This window comes from Manis javanica, chromosome 13 (assembly GCF_040802235.1).
Source record: "Manis javanica isolate MJ-LG chromosome 13, MJ_LKY, whole genome shotgun sequence".
Lineage (NCBI taxonomy): Eukaryota > Metazoa > Chordata > Mammalia > Pholidota > Manidae > Manis > Manis javanica.
This window is the reverse complement of record NC_133168.1, coordinates 89,115,413-89,128,022: the sequence shown is the minus strand read 5'-3', so window position 1 is coordinate 89,128,022 and position 12,610 is coordinate 89,115,413. Positions and strand designations below refer to the sequence as shown.

Here is a 12,610-nt window from a genome sequence, read left to right as displayed (position 1 = left end):
ACTGAGGCGCCGCGGACCGATGACGTCACCGGGAGGGCACGCGCACCAGATGATGGACGGAAACCTTGGAGGGGTTCCTATGGAGACGCCTGGTGCCTGTTTCTACGGAAACCGGGGCGGGGCAGCTTGGGCTTCAGGGACAAGAATCGAGGGTTCGAATCCCGTTTCGGCCTTTTTCCTCCACCTTTTTAGCCATTTTAGCCATTCCAAGGCCCCTAAGGAATCCTGCAGTGAGGATGGTAATCACGTTCCGCCTAACACGGGAATTAAAAGACGTGATGTGTGCACTGGTACCAGGCACTTTGGGAGCAACAGAGAAGGAGGTAGCACGTGGCACTTAGGCATTTGGGCCCCCAGCTCCTGAAGGCCAGCTGTCCTCTCCAGGAGCTCTCTTTGCGGCTGAGGGATGGAAACTCCACATCACCTTCTGGAAACTCAGGGCAAGACGGGCGCTTTGTGAATAATTCATCCCCTCCCTGTTTCCGCTCAAGACTCCAGTCTTGGCCTCAGGCCTCTGGCTTCTTCCCCAGAACCCTGGGGTTGGGGGAAGGGACCCTCCCAACATCTCTCTCTCTCTCTCTGCCATCTGCCTCTCCTTTCCCTTTTGCCCCGTCCCCCATCAGCTTCCCCACCCCAATTCTTCTCCTCCCCCTCGCTGTCTCCCCCTCCCCATAGCTGTCTTCTCCCTGTCCCTGTGCCTCTACCCGACTGTCTCTGCCATCAGTTGTCTCTGTCATCACCAGAAGTTTCCCTCTTGCTCCTGTCTCTGTCCCCATTTCCCTCTTCTCTCTCTCCCTGACTCCCCATGTCTCTCCTCTTCTCTGTCTCTCCCTTCCATCAACCCCTCTCTGTGACTTAGGAGGTTTCTTCCCTCCCTGCTGCCAATGGGGGAGGCCAAGGGGGATGTGGGTGGGGGGCCGAGGGGCCCAGTGTGGGGGGCCCCGGCCCAGGCCTGGAGCCCAGCCTGGCAGCCTCTCTCAGATCTGGGACAAGCATTTCCTCTTTCAGCCAGGGAGTCCATTCGGGTTACAAGCTCAGGACGGTAGATGCTGGGGGAAGGAGTCTGCTCCCCGAGACTGTGTCTGCTGATTGGCGAGGCCTTCCTACAGGCCGGAGACCCTAGGCCTGCCTCGGGGGCTCTATGTGAGTCTCTTGCTACCTCTGAGAAGTGACTGTGGCTACTTCTGCCTGTTTTGGGCCCTGCATGATCTGATGTGTGTGGATGTGAAGATATGACAGTTTGTGTGGGAGACGAATGGGAATGTGGGCGCTGTGGTGGGGGCTGGGTATCATGGTCTGGCTGTGTACCTGGGTGAGACACAGATACAGAGATATTCAGCCTTCTAGGTAATTTCCTTTAAGTCTTGGGGGGGCATGTGTGTGTGTGGCTGTATTTTGAATACACAATTGCTGCCCGAATCTGTTTCCAGTTGTGTCTTTGTATGTACGTGTGCCAGGGAAATCCGTGGATACACACACAGTCTGTCTTTGTGGCTCTCTGCAGTGGTTTGCATGTCTCATTGGGTATCCGTATGTGTGTCTTTGTGTCTGCACTGTTATTTGCACATGGGTGTGTTTGGTGTTGGGTATAGGTGTACGAATTCTACAGCCAAGCTGCCTGGGCTGAATGCCATTGCTAACCGTCTCTTGCTGTGTGACTGAGGGTAAGTTGTTCACCCTCTCAGAGCTCAGTTTTCTGTGCTGTAGAGTGAGGCTACATTCAGACACCAGCTCAAGGTTGCAAGGATTAAATGAGATAAAAGGTGTAAAGGGTTTAGTCATACTTGACACCCAACAGGTGCTGCTGATGTGCATGGTGGACGTCCTTTGTGTATGCATGTGAGTGTGTCTGAGGCTGGGATCCCCCCTCCCAGCCTCCTGGGCCTGAGCCTCCCACGCTCTGTGCTCTGCTGTAGTGGGAACATCCAGGGCACTGACCTGTGTTATCAGTCTCTGGTGGCCTGGGTAGGGGGTCTGGCAGTTCTGCCCTGGTTCTCATGCAGGAAATATTAAATATTTACATTTGCAGCTCTTCAGCTCAGCATCAGAGCTGTAGTCCCAGGCTCTGGGGGCAGGGGGTGGTTACCAAGCTTCCTCCCTCCTCTATCCCACCGGCCTCTCCCCCTCCCCAGCTCAGAGGTTCGCTGCTGGACCCTAAGCTCCTCCTCGGACTTCTTGTGCTTGCTGTGAACCTCGAGGGACTCGGACTGGGCTGTGACAGGTGAGAGGGCAGGAGGGCAGGTGAGGCTGATTCTGTCTGCTGAGAGATCCGGGCTTCCTGGTCAGCCCGGGCTGAGAGCCAAGAAGGTGGCAGATATTACACACCCTCTGGGTCCAAGAGGTCGGTCCATCCTGTGGTGGGGGCCTGGTGTTTTTGCAGGGGCAAGGAGAAGACCTGTCTCTGCCCTTGGGAGCTCCTGCCTGGCATGTGAGCACAGTAGTGAATATGCCTTTCTCCAGCTCAGAACCCTTTATGGCTCCCACATGACTCAGAGTTAAGCCCCAAGTCTTCCTTGTAGCCCACAAAGCTCTGTCACTTCCCTGCCCTCCCCTCCTCCAGCTCTCCTCTTTGCTCACTCTGTTCCAGCCTCATAGGCCTCCCTGCCCTTCCTTGGGCACATCTAGCAAGGTCCCACCTCAGGGCCTTTGCACTTGCTGTCCCTTCTGCCTGTGATGCTCTTCCCCTTCTTTTTCTTCTGGTCTTTGCTCCAGTGGCATCTTCTCGGTGAGGCTTGATCCCTGTTTAAAACGCCCCCATCTCAGGACTCTGTTTAAAACGCACCCCCTCCCTTGATGGAGTGTTTTCCTAAACCTTTATCACCCTCCAACCTGTTTTCCCAGAGAGGATGTCAGTTTCACTTCGGGAGGGATTTGGTCTTGAGTTGGTCCACGGCTGTGTCCCCATCACCTGGAACAGCTCTTGGCAAACCATAGGTGCTCACAGAGTGTTTGTTGAATGTGATGGAGGCAATGTGTGTGACGAAGACTTTGGGACATGTGCATAAGTGTAGCCACTGGGACATGTGCAGGTTTGGAAACAGGAACTTGGTGCAGACAGGGGTGACATATGGACACGAGATGTGTTCTGAGCATCAGCAAGCGCATGCAGGAGGCATGTGTCCCTGAGAGGCTGTGAGTATGGGAACCCCAGGAATTAAGGCAGTGGGGGCCACGTTTGGACCCTGAAGGGCTGGGGGTAGGTGGCCACAGGTACACACATTCAAGCAAAGACAATTGTAGGAGCTCACCTGTGTGGGCTGGGGACCACCTGTGGGCGAGCACAGCAGACTGGGGTATGTGGGTGTTGGGTGGGGGCATTAGGCACTGTTTTAGGTGCTGGGGCAGAGCAGTGGACAAAACCCAGACTCAGCCTCTGGGAGCTGATGTTTCAGTGGAGGAATTCACATCATAAACAATGGCAAACAAATGAGGCAATTTCAGAGTGAAGACCGGGAGAAGCAGTGCCCAGGAGGGGCAACTCTATATGGGGTAGTCACGGGGATTGGAGTGGGGCTTCTGAGGACAGATATCTGAGCTGAAACAGGAATAAGGAGTGAGAAAGTCAGGTCAAAACTCGGGGAAGAATGTTCCAGACTGAGGAAACAGCCCGTGCAAAGGCCCTGAGGCAGGATCATGCCTGGTGTGTCTGAGGAACAGCAAGGAGGCCCACGAGGCTGGAGCAGAGTGAGCAGGGCCTTGTGGGCCGTGGGGGAGGGCTTGGGCTTTTCTTCTGAGTGTGGTGGGAGTTGTGGAGGTCCGGAGCAGAGGAGGGAAGCATCTGGATTTGGGAGTTCACAGCCATTCTCTGGCCATTGTGGAAGAACCAGCAGAGGTTTAGGACTGAAGACTGGAGACCAGGGAGGAAGCGGCTGTAAGGAAATCCAGGTGTTGTGAGTTGAGATCACAGCAGTGGGTAAGGATGGGGAACGTGGAGGAATTCAGGGTGTAAACAGAATCGCTGACAGGCCTGACTGATGGGTTGGATCTGCTGTGATCCAACCAAGAAAGAGACATGGATGCCTCTGGGATTTCGGTCTGAGGACGTGGCAGATGTGGGAGGGGGGGCGCTAATTTAGTGAATTAGTGAGACTTGCCCCTCACCCCCACCTACCCATTCTCCATCTGCTTCTGCTCCAGCTACCACAAGGTTCCTTTAATACACAGTCATGGTCCTGAATCAGGGCCTTTGCACTTGCTGTTCCCCCTGCAAGAGACCCTGTCCTCCCCCAGACAATCCCATTGCTTCCTCCCTCAGGTCTGTCTTCCAAATGTCACCTCCTGCAGGTCTTCCCTCCTCCCAAATTGTCCCTGCACAGATCTCCACATCTTTCCGCAGTTTTATGTCACTTTAGCACTTAGCATCTCTAACACATTCTATTAATCCTATAGTTCATTTATTTTGTTTTTTACCCACCAGGGCAGGGATTTTTGTGTTTTGTTCCCAACTGTATTCTCCGCGCCTAGGACTGAGGACTGCACACAGTAGGTGATCAATGAATCCTTGCTGAATGAATAGCACACCAGACATGGGAGTCCCCGGACTCCTGACCTCAGTGTAAAGGCCAGGGCGGGATCCCACGGGGAGTCTCCAGCTTCGGGAGTCGGAGACAGGGATGGAGGCGGGCGTGGGTGGCCCCGGAGCCACGCAGCGGTAAACCTGCGCATCCCCACGTGGGAGCAGATGGATCTGGCCCGGCCTGACAGCCGGGGGTCTGGTCTGCGCTGGCGGGGTCCCCCCTTCCCGTTCGTCCTCTGCCTGCAGGTCTGCCATGTGGGCGCCCCGGCTACGCACGCTGCAGCTGCTGCTCCTACTGGGCTCATCATGGGCGCGGGCGGGCGCTCCGCGCTGCACCTACACTTTCGTGCTGCCCCAGCAGAAGTTCACCGGAGCCGTGTGCTGGAGCGGGCCGGTGGCCGCGCGCCCGGCGCCCGAGGCCGCGAACGCCAGCGAGGTGGCGGCGCTGCGCATGCGCGTGGGCCGGCACGAGGAACTGCTGCGCGAGCTGCAGCGGCTGGCGGCCGCCGACGGCGCGGTGGCCGGCGAGGTGCGCGCGTTGCGCAAGGAGAGCCGAGGCATGAGCGCGCGCCTGGGCCAGCTGCGCGCGCAGCTGCAGCACGAGGCAGGCCCGGGGTCGGGACCAAACCCGGGGGCGGAGCCCGCCGCCCTGCTGGCACTGCTTGGGGAGCGCGTGCTCAACGTGTCAGCCGAGGCGCAGCGCACCACCGCCCGCTTCCATCAGCTGGATGTTAAGTTCCGCGAGCTGGCGCAGCTTGTCACCCAGCAGAGTGCGCTCATCGCCCGCCTGGAGCGCCTGTGCCCTGGGAGCATGGGCGGGCAGCAGCAGGTAACCCCGAAGTACCCCCAGAATCGCAGCCACCTCTTGTGCGCTTGACCTGTTAAGTTGGGCCTCTGCATGCAGTTCTGAAATCTGAAAAGCTCCAAAACCAGATTCCCTCTCCTCATTTGGGTCAAAAGACAACTTGTGTATATTTAAAGTCTTCACTTAGCCACTTACTATGAACATTCTTAGGACGCTAATCAAGCATATTAGGTGTATAAAGACCACAGACCCAACGTTACGGAGGTGTCAGGTGATCGACAGATGGGCCCCCTTTCACTGTTTCTAACCCGTGCTGTACTATTTTGAATTCTGGAACAATGGGTGGCCCTGGGTTTTGAATAAGAGATTGTTGCTCAATCCCAGCTCATACCTTACAGGATGGGTCACTCAATTAATAATCGTTGCTGGAAGTAATTATCTCTACAGAAAAGGAATTGGAAGCAGATTGATTCAGCTCGAACACCAGAGTGGAAATTTAAGCCCAGCTTTGTCTGCCCTTGACAGCTAGTTAGGTTTTGGGACAAGTCGGTCCTAGGCCTGGGAAATGCCCATCTGACTCCCTGTCCACTGGGTACTGGGAGATTTAGGAACTCAGTGAGGATTAGTTTGATCACATCTGACTTTCTTGGTCACCCCAGGTCCTTCCACCACCCCTGGTGCCTGTGGTTCCGGTCAGTCTGGTTGGTGGCATTAGTGACGCCAGCAGGCTAGAATCAGCCTCAGAGCCCCAGAGAGATCAGACCCTGAGACAGCAGGGGCCCTTGGCCTCTCCCATGCCCGCAGGGCACCCTGCTGTCCCCACCAAGCCAGCAGGTAAGACAAGGGTAGGGCTGTTGAGGGTGTGTGTAGCCAGGGAATTCCCAGAGTGTGTAGAGGGAAATGGGAATGAAGAATTTAGTGGCAGACGCCTCTCATGGTGGACCTGGAGAAAATGATGCCTTTTTTATCCCGGTGACAGAACAGGGAGCTCTTGCTCTTACTCTGATAGAGACTAAAATTCTTAAGACGGTATGAAACGGGAAAGGAGGTCCTTTTGTTCCGATGAGGGGATAGGGAATCTAGGACTGCTACTAGTTCACTAGTGTCATTTTCAGGATATGTTGTCTGGTGATACCACAAAACCAGGATTTAAGAACCCCAGGTTCTGTATTTGCTCTAGTGAGAGAAGGGTGAACCAGTGTTACTCAGTAAGGAAATGGCTGTTGGTGCTCTTATTTTGGTGAAGGAACAGAAGAGGCAGGACTGCTATTCTGGTGAGGGGATGAATGAGAATCAGGACTCTTACTCCAGTCAGGGTGGGTTGGTCCTGGCTGTGCCTTCCCTGTGTCTCTGTGCCCACAGGCCCATGGTGGGATTGTGCAGAGGCCCAACAGGCAGGCCATGGGCAGAGTGGAGTGTACCAGCTGCGACTGGGCCGACATGTGGTGTCAGCATGGTGTGAGCAACAACTGGAGGGTGGGGGCTGGACTGTGATCCAGAGGCGGCAGGATGGCTCTGTCAACTTCTTCACTACCTGGCAGCACTACAAGGTGGGCATGGGTGGGCAGGGGCCAGGCTGGGCAGGGGAAGGGGGCCTGCTTCTGACCACTTGACTTTCCTGCCCTGCCAGGTGGGCTTTGGGCAGCCTGATGGGGAATACTGGCTGGGCCTTGAGCCCGTGCATCAGCTGACCAGCCGTGGGGACCATGAGCTACTGGTTCTCCTGGAGGACTGGGGGGGCCGTGAGGCACGTGCCCACTACGATGGTTTCTCCCTGGAGCCTGAGAGTGACCATTACCGCTTACGGCTTGGCCAATACCATGGAGATGCTGGAGACTCTCTTTCCTGGCACAATGACAAGCCTTTCAGCACTGTGGATAGGGACCGGGACTCCTATTCTGGTAAGGAAAGCTTATTTTGGTAGTGGGAGTGAGAGGGGAGATGGGATTCCTAGCAAGGGAATGATAGTGAGTGCAGTAAGGCTTCCCTCTGGTAAGGATCAGGGTAAGAAAGAGAACGAAGAAGACTTTTATTCTGGCGAGGGGATGGAAAGCCAGATTCCTTCTTTGATGAGGCAATTCTTTCCCCATAGTCATGATTTCTGTTCTGGTGAAAGGCAGGAGGTGAGAACTAAGACTCTTAGTCTTGAAAGGAATTAGAGAAGATTCCCTCCCTCCCCCATAAAGGGATGAGAGGTAGAGCTCCTAGTTTGCAGATAGGGGAAAGGTGTGACTTGCATATGGTAAGGGGATAGGGAAGGAGTTAAGACTATTGCTCTGGAAAAGAAAATGGGGCCAGGACTCTTATTCTGGTGAGGAGTTAAGAGGATCAGAGCTCTTATTTAATAAGAGTGAGAAAGGCTGGGGATGCCTGGCAAAAGCCTTATGCTAATGAGTGCTGGTAGGAGCTTTTATTCTGGTGAGAGGACATGGACTCTCTCTTCCCTCAGGTAACTGTGCCTTGTACCAGCGGGGAGGCTGGTGGTACCATGCCTGTGCCCACTCCAACCTCAACGGTGTGTGGCACCGTGGTGGGCACTATCGCAGCCGCTATCAGGACGGTGTCTACTGGGCTGAGTTTCGTGGTGGGGCTTATTCCCTCAAGAAGGCTGCCATGCTGATCCGGCCTCTGAGGCAGTGACCATCTGTCCATCGGCCCCCCAGGTCCCCGGGGGTGTTTGTCAGCAGGAACCCAAGTTGTCCTGGCCGCGCCTCCTTCATGGCTTAGTGTGGGCCACGTCCTAGACACCTTCCCATTGTGGATCCGCTCCCTAGGGCCCTGGACTCGGGACCCCGGAATCCCCCTGCCAGTATCTTGGACCCAGATGGCTCCCCAAGGGCATTCGGATCTCGGTTTGAGCTCATATTTTATAACAACACAAAATATCCACAGACCGTGTCTGGTTTGCATCTGCACCTGGCAGGGGTCACTCCCCGTGCCCGCCCTCCTCCTCCTCCTCCTCTTCCTCCTTCAGGTCCTCCAGGATGAGGTTGTCCAGGTCTTCCAGGAGGCCCCCCTGGCTCAGGCAGGTGGCCACAGTGGAGCCACTGCTGATATGGGGGTTACTGGGGTGTAGGACTTTAGGCAGGTGGTTCTGCTTCCGGCTCTTCGGGTGCGCACAGGATGTCCCAGGCACGTGGGGCTCTGGGGAGGGAGAGGTTCTGAGGTCATGGGGCTTGAGGCCACGTGAGACGTGGGGGGGTTGGTAAGGGAGCTGAGGGGATGGGGGACTCCAGAGGGGAGGGGCTGAGGCCACAGGCTGTGGGGCCACAGCTACCGGAAGTCCAGATGTGAAAGTGACAGGTGTTGAAAGCCACAGGGGACTGGGGGACATGGGTGTCGCCTGAGATCGCAGGGGCAGGGGTCATGGGGACACTGGAGTGAAACCACAAGCCTCATAAGCAAGACCATGAAAGGTGGTGATGCCATGAGAGGTGGGTGTTAGGAGGGCCAGGGGTCCTGGGTTGGAGGCCATGGCAACTGGGGCCATGGGAGATATGAAGGGCGGGGCTGATGCCCTGGGAGGTGAAGTGGCCTGGGGAGATCTTGGTATCATGTGCATCCCCTCCCCAAACACCAGGCCCTCACCTCTCCGGTTGTAGCAGTCCTCTGCGGAGCAGGAGTGGGTGTGAGTGCTGCGGCGGTCGGTGTCCCGGTCCCAGCGCGGAGGGAGGATCCGCGTCGGATACACGGGGAAGCCGCACCCGTAGCAGGGGGATGGAGACCCCATCTGTGCCCAGCCCCTGGGGGCGGGCAGGGCCGTGAGGGTCCGAGGGTGAGGCTGGGGCGGGGCCAGGGCGGAGGGAAGGGTGGGGCTGGGTGGGGAAGATCGAAGCTGGGGTGGGGGGTCAGCACCCTCACCGGAAGTTATGCCGACACTTCGGGCAGTGGAACTCAGCCACTCCCCACATCTTGTCACACGGCACCGGCTCATAGCGCTTCCGGCACTTTCTGCACCGGGACACCTGAGGGGTGTAGACAAGGGAGCTGGCTGGACGTCACAGGTGCGCACTGGTAGCTTGCTGTCAGCCAGAGTGGGGTTATTTACACCACAGGAACTGGCAAACGCTACAAATCTGGATTTCCTCTCCTCGTCCCCCAAGAAGAGCTGGTTGTGAAGCATTTACCAGAAGCACACCACTGGTCAGGGGGTTAAGAACCCAGATTTGGGGTTGTGGTTTCAGGGTCAGGTTTGATTTCTGTGGTGGCTGTCCCACTATGGAGTCAGAGGTCAGGCATTGGGATTAAGGGTCGAGCTTCTCAAGTTGAAGATCAGAAGTCCAGCTCGGGTTGGGGTCTGGGGTCTGAGATCGAGGTTGGGCTCTGAGGTTGAAGGTCACAGCTTGGGCTCTCCGGGGTTGATATTTCTTAAGGTCAGAGGTTCAGACCCTGGGATAGGGGTGGGCGATCACCTCCTTCCGCTGGGGCACTCGGCGCCACCAGACGTGGTCACAGGAAGAGCAGGCAAACTGCCGGTCCACCGCGGGGATGAGGTCCTCCTGAGCCCGCTGGAACATGCGTAGGTTGGCTTTGGTCAGCGGCAGGAGGGAGGTGGCCACTGCCTGCAGAATGGGGCAGGTGGGGATAACAGGGTGGTCACCCCTCTCCCTACAGGCGCACCTCTTTCTGTCTCTACGATGTCCTTCCTCCTCACCTGTGGATGTCCTCCCAACTCCAGCTCCCCTTTCCCCACACCCTAGACTCACCTGGATGTCTCGGTCCTGCTTCATGTCTTCTGGCGGGTCCTGCATGGAAACACCAGGGGCAGAAACTCAGGATGGGGCCCGGACCTCTTTTCATCCTTATTTGTTGAGGGGCAGGGCTCCTGGATGGGGAGGCAGGGTCCCAGTCCCACACATAAGGGTGCCCCTAATTTACGGGGAGCTGATTGAGCAGCACTCATCTTTTGAGAGCATGACCCGTTATCTCACAGCAGCCTGAGAAGTGGGCACACCTGTGATCCCCATTAGTCAGAGGGGGACACTTGAGGCCCAGAGCTGGGAGAGGGCTTGCCCGAGATCTCCCTGAATGAGTGAGACAGAACTGGACCCCAGGTTCCCTTTCTGCTGGCAACCACCACACACTTGTTAGCGCTGTGACAGGTCCCTTCCTGTGCCATGCTTCATTCAGCTAAGTGCTGGGGTTCTGGGTTCTAATCCCGACTCCACCACTCCCAGATGTGGGAGCATGGCCACACCACTCCCCCGGAGAGCCCTGACAGTGACTCCAGGTGGCCAGGATGCAAATCCCAGCTGCTGCCTGCTTGCTGTGTGAACCTGGCCAGTGACTTGATCACTCTGTGTCAGTTTCCTCGTCTGTAAAACAGTAGGATGTGTCTCATAGGGTCGCTATGGCAATGAAATAAGTCAACATGTATAAAATTCCTGGGATCCTGCTGCAGGGGAAGTGCTTAATTACTTTGCTATTATTTTTACCATGCCATAGTATGTGTAAATGTAAAAAGTATAATGCATTCTTTATTATACTCTTTAGTAATTACATGGGCCTTTCAAGACAGGTGAAATTCACACTGCACCAGCCACCAAAGCAAAGCCATCCTTGGGTTGCAGTGGCCGTGCTGAGCCTATGCCTCTAAGGCTTTCATGCATTCATTCATTCATTCGCCAGACAGACTCCCCTGCCCCCTCTCCCTCCCCCATCTCCGGCTCATCTTAGCCTGTTCCTTTGCCCATGCCATTCCCTCCTCCAAAATGATCTTTTCTGACCCTTCCCCTATCCAGGACTCACTGCTCCCAGCCCTGAAAAGCTGGCACCACCCCCTCCAGGACGCCTTCCCTGACATCTAGGGCTCCTCAGTCATGGCTTTAATTCTGCTTTGTCTCACTGCTTAGTTTCACACCTCTCTTCTCCCTTTAAGGCCATTAACATGTAATGAGCGCCTACTGTTTGCAGGCTCCCTGGCCAGACTTGCCTGAGAGGTGCATTAGTGAATGTGCACAAGGAGTCTGTGGGCTGGTAGTGCACAGAAGTTGCTGATTGCATGGCCGGGAGCCCTCTTCTCCCGCCCTTTCCCCCTCCTTTGGAGGGAGGGGGCAGTTTACCTGAGCATCCAGGTCATTACTGAGTTCCTGTCCATCTTTCTGCTTTACCCCTGGTCAGGAGAATAAGTGTAAGTGAAGGGACTTGATGTATCTTGGGGTTTCAGGGTCCTAAGAGCCCCAATACAGGCCCTCCCCATCAGATGATGCCCACGCCACTTCCTACCCTCCACGCTCCCGGGCGGGCAACCCCCATCGGGCGGGGACCCTCGCCTGCTCACCGTACACTATGGAGCGCCCCACTCCGGTGTGGTCGCTGCCAAATTTCCTCATCAGAGTCCCCGCCTTCTTGGAGGATACCTTCCCATGAAACTTCTCCCGGAGGCGCCGGACGCTCTTCTCTAGCTGGGGTGGGCACCGGGGGGCTCCGATGGGGGAAGGAGACCGGCGCCCACCCCTCCCCCACCTTGAGGCATCCTTCTCCAGCCCGAACTTGACCCTTGGTTTTAGCCTCCGCAACAGCCCCCGCCCCCGCCCGGCCCACTCCATCCTTCTAGGGCATTTCCTGGAAAAAGCCAAAGTCCCCACAGGGCATTGGGGGAGGGAGCGGACTGCGGCGCGCGTCCCGGGCTAAGAGAGGAAGCCAGCCAGGTACCCCCTGGCCTCTGACCCTTGACCCTGCAACCCCCGCTCTTCCTCGCGGAGGCCGCGCGTCACTCTGGGGGACGTGGCCATCACTCTCCTCCCCCAGGCGAGCGAGCGCCGGCCAGGGGGAAGGTCTGCGCTTCGGATGGAGTCCCCAGGAACTGCGAAGCCCCCTCCGCGATCCCGGCCCCTCCCCAGCGTCTGTTGCCGGCCCCCGGCCCAGCGGAGCCATCTCCTACCTCTACACCTTCCTGAGACATGGTGGCGGTGGCGCAGGTCCCCGCGAGGGTCCGCACTGCGCGCTCCGCGCCCCCCTCACTGGGCGCGCCCGTCGGTCCAGCGGCCGCGCAGGGCAGGGGGCGGGGCACCGGGCCGGCTCCGCCCTTCCTCCCGGGCCCCCTCTTTCGCTTTCGATTCGGGGGGACTGGGCGCGCTGGCTCCGCCCCGGTTCCGCCTCTGCTCTGGCACCCCGAACCCGGGCAGGCGCCGGGGGTCTGCACCCTGCAGCGGAGCGCGCAGACCTCGGGCGGGGAGAGCGGCGCGGCCTCTGCAGTCGGTCACATGTCCCCACGCTACGCGGGGTCCGCGTCTTCACGTCCCTGGTGGAGGCGGGGCCGCATCCGAAGGCCGCGGCGAGTCTCCGCG

The 12,610-nt window shown here is 57.3% G+C and overlaps 2 protein-coding genes across 7 annotated transcripts; one reads left to right on the top strand and one right to left on the bottom strand.

The window, feature by feature from the left end:
• Nucleotides 1–41: 41 nt before the first annotated feature.
• Nucleotides 42–8,212, top strand: ANGPTL6 (angiopoietin like 6). Of its 6 annotated transcripts, none has more exons than XM_037004783.2 (9): nucleotides 42–239; nucleotides 1,009–1,143; nucleotides 2,133–2,221; nucleotides 4,418–4,486; nucleotides 4,763–5,345; nucleotides 5,981–6,155; nucleotides 6,684–6,871; nucleotides 6,952–7,222; nucleotides 7,771–8,212. In XM_037004783.2, exons 5-9 carry the CDS (start codon nucleotides 4,770–4,772, stop codon nucleotides 7,959–7,961), a joined length of 1,401 nt encoding a protein of 466 aa, XP_036860678.2. In that variant the 5' UTR covers nucleotides 42–239; nucleotides 1,009–1,143; nucleotides 2,133–2,221; nucleotides 4,418–4,486; nucleotides 4,763–4,769; the 3' UTR covers nucleotides 7,962–8,212. The 6 variants fall into 6 exon arrangements, with proteins under 6 accessions (XP_036860678.2, XP_073076284.1, XP_036859200.2 ...); XM_073220183.1 differs by having other exon boundaries at nucleotides 43–239; nucleotides 2,138–2,221; nucleotides 4,418–4,482; XM_037003305.2 differs by having other exon boundaries at nucleotides 43–239; nucleotides 4,418–4,482.
• SHFL (shiftless antiviral inhibitor of ribosomal frameshifting) lies at nucleotides 8,171–12,525 on the bottom strand. Its single transcript, XM_037006181.2, has 8 exons — nucleotides 12,205–12,525; nucleotides 11,602–11,725; nucleotides 11,384–11,433; nucleotides 10,028–10,066; nucleotides 9,734–9,883; nucleotides 9,183–9,286; nucleotides 8,910–9,064; nucleotides 8,171–8,465 (listed from the first exon to the last, which is right to left on the bottom strand). Exons 1-8 carry the CDS (start codon nucleotides 12,223–12,225, stop codon nucleotides 8,248–8,250), a joined length of 861 nt encoding a protein of 286 aa, XP_036862076.2. The 5' UTR covers nucleotides 12,226–12,525; the 3' UTR covers nucleotides 8,171–8,247.
• Nucleotides 12,526–12,610: the final 85 nt, after the last annotated feature.